The 9,316-nt window shown below is 42.1% G+C and overlaps 1 protein-coding gene across 1 annotated transcript; it reads right to left on the bottom strand.

Moving 5' to 3' along the window:
• Positions 1–931: 931 nt before the first annotated feature.
• On the bottom strand, positions 932–6,229 carry dusp5 (dual specificity phosphatase 5). The gene is made up of 4 exons (XM_069666159.1): positions 5,787–6,229; positions 4,867–5,006; positions 3,992–4,211; positions 932–1,664 (listed from the first exon to the last, which is right to left on the bottom strand). Exons 1-4 carry the CDS (start codon positions 6,148–6,150, stop codon positions 1,258–1,260), a joined length of 1,131 nt encoding a protein of 376 aa, XP_069522260.1. The 5' UTR covers positions 6,151–6,229; the 3' UTR covers positions 932–1,257.
• Between the last annotated feature and the right edge of the window lie 3,087 nt (positions 6,230–9,316).

Genomic DNA, 9,316 nt, shown 5'->3' with positions numbered 1-9,316 from the left:
ACCATTATGTGAAAACGGGGTTGTTGCAAAAGTCATACAGTAAATTATGTTTGGGAGTGAACGGAAAATCATAACAAAAATCCTGTAAAAATGAATACAGTAGGTTGACTTTTGGTCGTATGTTTTCTTGCATAAACAACTCGTTTGGCACGTTTAGTATTTATTTACCTCCCCATTTTCACAGTTGGTACAGTCCAGCTGTCTGTCTGCTAGGCGCCAAAGAGAAGCCTCGATAGCATGAGTGCGACCTGAAATCAAATAGTATCACTAAGCTTGTCAACTAACACATGCATTTTAGTAATTATTACCAAAATATATGCTTTATTGTATGTTTACAAAGCACAGCGTCATTCTTTTTCTATTGGGAATTTCGACAGAAATTATTTACCTGTGGCTGTTCTCCAAATGCAACGTGTAAGTTTCATTGTTTGGCCAGGTGGGTCACTCTAATTTAGTGAACAATAATCCAGGTATGCAGTCCGTCTATAGCTCTATGTAGGCAATGCTGCCTATCTAAATCTGTTTATAAAGGTCACTGCAGGTGTCACTGTTGTCTCTCCTGCTGTTTTGGTCTATCCCACAGTCTATGGTCTATCATGTATGATATATGGCTACTAATAATAACAATAACAATAACTTTATTGTTCCCCAAAGGGAAATTCACTTGTCTGGCATCTCCTTTACCATTTACTGGACTTAAAGTCTGGTGGCTGCGGGTACAAAAGATCTTCTATATCTCCGTCCTGCAGAAAGAGGAACCGTCCACCACTGTTGTTTCTTTGATCCATCAAGGTGTTATGAAGTGGATGAACCACTATGCCATTAATGCAAGACCTTGTAAGAAGTGTAATTAGCCTGTTCCTTTGCCATCCCATTTGATTTATAAACTACCTCTACACACACAATGCAATAATAATGACAGGAAAACAACTTTATATTTGTGGTGAAAACATTTATTAAACACATATCAACATCCACATTATTGAAAAAATCAGACAGACTGTAATTTTTTAATAAATTAGGTTTAAATGCCTGACTGTTTTTGTGAATAGGCAAATAAATCACAATATCAACCTAAGGCAAGTATATTGCAGTTTATCACTGTGCTATGTTATTTTATTACAGCAGTTTAGAAGACAGGAAAACAGCATCGATGTCTGTCGAAGTCTTTCTGCTCTGCTGGTTTCAACAACAGGCACACAGAGAGCATTTATTTTTTATTTTTTCAAGTAAGACTACAAGCAGTCACAGTTCATTTTAAGGCAGTGCAGTAATTGGGCTCAGCTTAAACGTTTGGTGGACCGGGGACTGCAGGCAAGAGGTAGGGAGGGTGAACACAGATGGCTCATAGTTTTTGGTGTTGAAGGTGGTGGCGAAGTCATTGGCAAAAAAGGAGGCGGACTCTGGTGCGCAGGGTGTGGCCGGTTCAGGTGTGGCGGCGTGAGTCGGGGCCGTGGAGAGGACCTCCGACTCAAACTGCAGCAGCTGACCCATGAAGCTGAAGTTGGGTGAGATGACTGCCCGGCGCTGCTTGATGATGTCAAAGGCCGCATCCAGCCGGAGCTGCTGCGTCCGCATGATGTAGGCCATGCAGATGGTGGGAGAGCGTGAGATGCCTGCCTCGCAGTGGACCAGGACCTTTCCCCCTGATTGCTTCACGTGATCTGGAAGGAGAAGAAGAATGGGACAAGCAAACGTTAATGATCTGTGGTGAGTTTTGTGAACAATTCATCCATCTTTCTGTGATCCTCAAAAAAAATGCACAATGAAACCTTGAATCAATTTAGTTACAAAAGTATATTTGTCCAATTCAAAACCTATTTTTAAACTCTGTTTGTGTGTCTGTGTCTGTATTTTATAAAGTCCCATTATTTGGTGGAGAGGTTACAATGAGTCCGCAGGGAGTTTAAAGCAGTGAATGATAAATGAAAAATCACATTTTAACTGTGTAATCATTGCCTACTCCTAAACTCCCACTCACTAATCAATGCAAACACTTTCTGCTCATCCATTTAGTCTTTGTCACGCACACACACCAGCCGCAGCGGCAGCAGGATATTGTGGACAAACAGGAACATCAACCCTGTCTGCACTCTTCGTTTGCAGGGACACAGAAATGTACACACATTCTGTACCAGTTTCAGTCGTGCACACAGACACTTGTGAAGCTTGTCTGAGTCACAGAACGCAGCTGTACTCAAGACTTATTTTCTCCTGCAGTGCTGTGGGGGCGCTGGGTGCAGCAGCACAGTTCACTGTGGCACTGTGTTCTGATTTAGAGCTGCAGCCCTCCTACACAACGATCTCTATGTTCTGATACCTACACAGCATCTATGTTCTGTTATCTGTATAACAGCGCTCATGAGACATTTCAAGATGTTCTTAATTCTTAGACCTACAGAAAACACCTACATGTCTCCTTTCCTGTCTGTTACCTTAAAGTTTGATCCACCTACAGACTCTCAGTTCCACCCTCACGTCTGTCTCTCTCATTCTATTAAATCAAATTGAAAGCCACTTGTGTGGCCCTGACAGCTACCGCAGAAGGATGATTTCTGACAGCTCTGATCCATGAATGAATCATGAACTTCCCATCTGGAGTGGAGGATGCGCAAGAGAGGGAAGTGGGATGGAGAAAAAAAGGAGTGACAGCAGCAGTGGGTGGTTTAATGACCATCCTCAGCCTCATTGGCTGAATCTGCTATGAAACGTTTTCATCCAGAGGGTCAATAATATTTATCGTCTCCTCCCCTGACTGTACATCAGTCAGCGGGTCAGAAGGGTCTCTGATTGGTGATTGATTTTCGTTGGGGGACCAGCTACAGCTCGCTGAGGATTAATGTGTCCCACATTTCTAATCACTTGGCAGGGTTCGTGAATTTTTAGGCCTTCATTGAATGTGGGCTAAACCTGCCCCTGGAACAATTTCGGGCCTTATGTAATAATAAACAGGCTTACACAAAGCACCCCTAAAAGTAGACTGCATCCCCAAACAATGCACAATACCAACAAAAGCAACCACCAAACACAGGTCAGCCGGGCCGCTGGTGGGTGAGCTTTGTCCTTGGTTATGCCTGGCTAACAATAGCCACCAGCGCATTGTGTACATCTTTTGCTGCTGCTGCTGCTATTATCCTGCACCTCTCTACTCTCCCACACACTCTCTGCTCCTCTGTGTTGCATTCACTTACCCACTGCCCTCAATGATTCTCACCTGCCAGCTACCCACAACTGTGCTTTCTCATTATGTGTCAGTCATCTACCTTTTATCCTCCGCCTAACCATCATAAACAAACGTCTTTGACTGTTTGCGTGTGTCAGTCAGCCCCCATCCTACTTCTCCTCCACCCGGCCATTACTAAACACGGACAGCTCACCCAGTTGTCACACTGACTGGCCACACCCGGCACAGTAAGACACAGAGATTATGCCTGGGAGGCGATGACGACATGGGAGCGTCTTTTTGAAGTTAAGACGCGAGGGGCAGGGGGAGGGGGGTGGTGCGAGGTCGGAAGGGAACGGGGGAAGTGAGCAAATCCTGAATGAAAGCAGACTGGCTGGAGATGTTTGTGGGGGATTTAAGTCAGGCGATCAAGTTAAACTGATTACAGCCGGGTTTCTTATAGCCCTCTATTTGTGAATGGTGGCTGGTAAGAGGCAGCAAAAAAGGAGGCTTATTTGAAGGCGCAAAAATAAACAGATCTATGTATAGGTGACTCACGAAATTTGCTTGGGTAATTTTAAGACTGCTCAGGATGATGTTGCACCAGAAATATACAGGCGCTAAAGATGATGCCATTCCAGGAAAAGACTCACGGGGCGTATTTATTTCCCTTCCTAACTGGTTTGAGTGGGTTAACTATCCTGAGCATTGAGCTCCTTCTTAAAATAACAAAACAGAAAAACTCCATCCTGCTGTGACTTTATAAAATTCAGATTCAGACATAAACCCAGTCAATCAGAAAATAGTCAAAGATTAATTTTAACTCACCAATAAATTCTATGGCCTCCTGGAAGTGGGAGCTGATGTCGGCCATGTGGTTGTCCTCCACTGGGATCCACTTATAGTCGTAGTGGCCCTTGGCCGGCTGCAGGTCTCTGCGGGACACGTTGAGCAAGGCCGTGATGTGAAGGTCGCTGAGATAGTCCTGTCTGGAGGCGTGGTAGGCACTACCGAGGTAGAGGAAAGGCAGGATCTCTACGGGTTTACCCTGAGAGGAGGAGAAAAAAAAAGACATTTAAGTCCATGTAGAAAATAGCCTACTAAAATAAACAACACAGTGTGATTTCACAGCCTCTGGAATTTAAAAAAAATGGACCCCAGATCTTGACGCATTCCGTCAATTAAGGTCACCCAAGCCACAACATCCAAACACCTGTGAGCCCAATGAGAACATGACGTTCATCCGCAGACAAAACATAAATGGATGTATCCACCTGGAGGCTTTTATTTCACCTTATTATGTAAAGGTTTGTGTGAAATTAGCCATAATATGTCAACTACAGACGCAATAGAGTCTAGTTTGAGGTGTGAATCAGTGTCACGCTTTGTATTTGGGCAGTGGAGGAGAAAGATAGAGGAAAGGTCAGACATGAAAGAGTGTTTTTCTCCGTGTGGCGTCCCGATGTCAGCTGGACACCATTGAGCGCTCTCTGCCTTTTTCTGAGCCACACATGAGATGGCCGGGGAGCAGTGAAGGTCAGCGAACAACATATGAATGTTGATAAAAAAAAATGTTTTGATGCCAAATATAAATCTCTCTGATGTCAACTGTTTTTTCTCCCTCTTTTTTTAGGAGAAGGTTAAAAATAAAAGCCCTGTGTTGGAGAGAGGGAAGTGCTGCATTGTAAAGGGTGTTTCCATACCTGATCATAATCTGGTTTGTGGTGACAAAGCTTCTCGCTGTGACTGCTGACTCTTTTCTCGGTTTCAGTTCCGCCCTGGTCGATGGTTTTCACCTCAGTGCAAAGTTCAGGGTATTGAGAGTGGAAGTTCTCGTATCCTCCTGAGAGAAGGGGAGAAGCCATGAGCACATGAATCAGCTTTGAATATTTCTACCACTACCCCCCTGACACATACAAACATCTTGCGAAATGGCAGCGTTTATGAAACAGTCTTAGCGCCGGATTATAACCTTTATAACCTGATTATAAGCGCGTAATTAATTACGGGAGCTCGCGGTTGAAGGGCCGGTAATCCTTTTAGGGCAACATCCTGAGGACGCAGAGGTGACAGACGGAAATGGATGCGTTTTAACACCTCACAACCCAAATGAATTTAATTAGTTAAAATAGATGGTCCGAAGGGAGTCAGTTTTCTTTCTTTTTGGTTTTATCAATGAAAGTCATTGCACCACCACTTTGTGTGCGTTTCTCTCGCACTGACTCATTCGCTCCGTTGACGCACGCAAGACATTTATCGCTCCAAGAAGTGAGAGAAACGGAGGCTGCTTTTAACACAGAGGAGAAATATGACTTAGCGATAACTGAATAATTGTAGAAACACACTTTTTAATCCTTTAAAATAGGGACGACGAGGAATCTAATTCCTTTACAGACTCGCCTTTATATTAAGCTTGTAGACAGAAATAAACAAGTTGAAGTTTAACCTCAAAACGGAACTATCAAATTAAAAGTCTATTTTTGTAAAAGTTTGATAAAATGTATAACAGAAAAGCTTTAAATCACCATGTTAGCTTGAATAGTCTATTTTGGGAGTAATAAGCAAACTGAAACTTATTTCACCGTGTTTGGATTAAAACAGTTTAATATCCCAAAGCTCTCACCTTTCAGGAAACAGATGTTTGCCCCGCTCGCGACATGTGAGAGGGTGTTTATTACTATTTGTGCTACACTGTCCTTTTTCAGCTTCTGCCAGTGGGACGTCCGGTCATCCAGAGCCACGATAGCCGATATGCTCCCCTCCCGAAGCCGAAACAGGGCTCTCTCATCCGGGATGACAAACTGCAGAGGCACCGGCCCTCCTCGGGATCTCCGGACCACCACTGAGTTGAGATTGACATTGACAGAGCCTCTGATGTTGGAGTTCGTGAATGAGAGGTAAGGTCGACAATCCACAATAAGGCAGCTCCCACTCTCCTTCCTGATGATTTTTCTCAGACGCCGGCAGTCGATGCTGGAGACTTTCATGTTGAGCCCCGGAGTTGTTTTATTATTGCCTGAAGAATTGAAAAGGATAACTCCTAAACGGCGGATACGGGCAAGCGAGGAGTCCCGTGCGCGTCTGTGCCTACATGTCCTCCAAGGGGATTCCGGCCGATGAGTTTTAACTGAATGGAACCTCCGGCGCGTGACGTCACGAACCATATATGGACACCGGCGAGGTGTAATCGTAGCAAGAAACCCGCCCACATCTATGACTGCACTGTGACTCCGCCCCCGGCTGTGGTAAATATGAAGCTCCACTACTGCAGTGTTTGATTCAACCATTACTCACCGCGTGTCCTCTACCCGCTCCTACACCTGTCCTCTCACTGTCAGGTTCCACCTTGCGTCCAGGGAACATTGTGAAAAGATTCATTTTACTAATTTATTTATTTTTCTTTTTTAAATTTTTATGAAGAAGGGCCTTTAAAATTATTTTCAAACAATATTTTTCTAAAAATAGGATAGAATAATAAATCAAAACAAAAACACAATATAACAGGAAAGATATAGGGACATTGAAGAAACAAACGCACACCACTTTCCAAAAGTGAATATAATGAATGGCAATTTTAATTATAGAGCATTAGATCAAAACAAAAGTTATCTCCTGATACATTACATACATTACATATAGTCTGGACCCTAAAAAGGAGGAGGAATATTACCATAGACTGTATAAAGGAAGTGGACACGGTTGTGACTTAATTCATTGATTTGTCAACTGCTGTTTTTAGGCCTTGAATAATAAGGCATTAAGCCGCCATCTTGTTTTGTTTTGTTTTAAGCCAGAAGTGACCATATTTGGGCGAGAGGGTGGAGATGAGTTAGAGCGAGGGGTTGGCAAATGCAAAGTTATCAAAGTTATACATTTATTAAGATTATTTTCAAGGCTAATTCATTAGCTAGCTAACAAGCTAGTTAGATACAGCTAACCGTAGTTGCTGACCTCAGTTGTTTTTATTTAGAAGAAACTAAGAGAGCTTGTTGAGTGGAGGTAACTAGCAGAACAAGCAGAATAACAACTCTTTCTCCATTTCAAGGATGCCAACAAAAATATTTGAGAAACAGAGGCACAAATTTCAGTTTTTTCTCTTTACCCAAGCACAGACTTCTTGGTGTCTGTTAGTACAATAAACCACAACCAGCTTTGCTATTTGTCAGATAGGCACACGAAAAATTCCCCAAAAGGCACCAACATCACAAACACGGCTGAGGCAAAGTAAGCCCTTGCACTTGCTTCAGGCCTTACACAAAAATCTGGGTACATAATCTCAGTATACTTTATACATTACTCCTTGTGTACCACACACACACACACACACACACACACACACACACTGAAACACCTTTTTCATTAACACACAAACAAACACATAAATGCAGACACTGGTGGAGAAAATTATTAAAGGGACATTACAGGAAAAATAGAGCCCCTATGAAACATAAAAATGTCATATAATATCTTATGCCCTCAGAAACTATTCATTGAGTACCAGACCCTCTTAACTGTAAATCCACAAAGGTGATTTTTGTTTAGCCCAGGCTACTTTTGAATAATCTTCCATGTAGCAATCAGTATTGTTGGGAATTTGTCTGGACAACAAGTAGCTGACAAAAGCAACCTCTGACTTCCGCTTGGTCCCATGTTTAGCCTGGTGAACCCGCCTTTTATCCTTCAGCATGTAAGCCTATTCCCTCAAATGAATTAACAGGTTTAAACGTCACTCTGCAGGCCCTCACATGACGTGCAATCAATGCGAACATGCAGCTCAGGGCTGTGTTTGGGTTTTTGTTTGTTCATGTTTGGATTTAAACATATACATGGAGTCCATAATTCAGCTGAAGACATTTTTAATATGGTCATACTTGGAAAATGATGCTGGCCAAAAGAGCAAAGTCATGTTCATTTCATATGTACTCAACCAAAACAGCAGATTAATAATTCTCATCAATCTTTAGAGAATTTCATCTTTTTTTATTTTTGGTTAAAAGAATAGTTTATTCTTTTTGCCAATTGTTGCTGAGAAAATTGATACCACTCTCATTTGTAGGCTAAGACGCACAGGGCTACAGCTAGCAGCCATAATTCATAGTTAGCATAAAGACTAGCAATAGGGCGAACCAGCCAGCCTTGCTATAAAAACACCAGCCTAGCAGCACCTAAACTGCTAATGAGGGTACAAATGTCAGTAATTAACACTTCATATCTCAATACATTACTTGTGAAATTGGCAATTTGCAATTTTATGGGATGTTATGAGTCATACTAGTTTTTGGTCAGGACCAGTTGCCAGGCAACCAGCAGAGAAACTTGTCCATTGAAATAAACACAGAGCTGTTACTTTAATACTATTTCAGATTGTTTATGGATTAAACAAAAAAGATATAGGCTAACTAACCACTTGCATAGATGCAGAAAGGATCCAGGTAGTTTTCAGTTTGTATGATAAACTAAGCTAACCAGGTGCTATCAATGTTTTTAGCTAACTCTCAGAAAAAAGAAAAAAAAAACTGTTACTCAAACATGTTTATCTAGCAATGGCTACTTACTTATCTTTTCCATTAAATTCAAGCAGCCATGACAGTTTATTCTGAAGCTTTTATGGGTATAGTTTACTGTCCAGAATGTTCAAAGTTCAATAAACAAAAGTCATTAAACGTGTTTCTTTGTCTTAGTTTGGTCAGTGAAAAGTTATAAGTACACAGGCAAAGCCATGCTTATAACGTAGCCGGTACATCGTGTAAACAAGAGGCCCTGAAAGCCTCTTTGGTCAAATGAATCCAACAAATATGTGTTACATCATATTGTGTCTGCTGCATGAATGCGTGGGAATGATAACCGGATCAAAACACAGAGAAAAGAGACGGAGAGAGTGAGAGAGAGAGAGAGGGAGAGGCGGTGAACTACAGAAAAGTGACAAATGGAGAGAAATCGAGACAGACACAAATGGACTAACACCAGACAAAACACAACAAAACATAAACAAACAAAATAATGGTTAGCCCATATCCGGCCATATAATAGTCTTATTCAGTAGAGGAGAAAGGACTCTGCATGCGGGGTTAGACCTGGCTAGCTGCCTGTTACTGAATATAAAGGGGCAGTTGAATGGAAGGATGCATGAGTGGTAAAACGGCACGTAGGTAA

Source organism: Semicossyphus pulcher, unplaced genomic scaffold, assembly GCF_022749685.1.
Source record: "Semicossyphus pulcher isolate SPU_LCO1_2020_fin unplaced genomic scaffold, fSemPul1.0.p SCAF_17, whole genome shotgun sequence".
In the NCBI taxonomy this organism is placed as follows: domain Eukaryota; kingdom Metazoa; phylum Chordata; class Actinopteri; order Labriformes; family Labridae; genus Semicossyphus; species Semicossyphus pulcher.
This window is presented reverse-complemented; position numbering and strand designations above follow the sequence as displayed.

What these genes read in the sequence shown, in the direction of transcription:
- dusp5 (XM_069666159.1), bottom strand. Translation starts at nt 6,150, where the DNA reads ATGAAAGTCTCCAGCATCGACTGCCGGCGTCTGAGAAAAATCATCAGG. An exon ending in ACAAACCAGATTATGATCAG is followed by an intron (nt 4,212 to 4,866) that starts GTATGGAAACAC and finishes TCCTCCTCTCAG; the next exon opens with GGTAAACCCGTAGAGATCCT. An exon ending in GGAGGCCATAGAATTTATTG is followed by an intron (nt 1,665 to 3,991) that starts GTGAGTTAAAAT and finishes TTCTCCTTCCAG; the next exon opens with ATCACGTGAAGCAATCAGGG.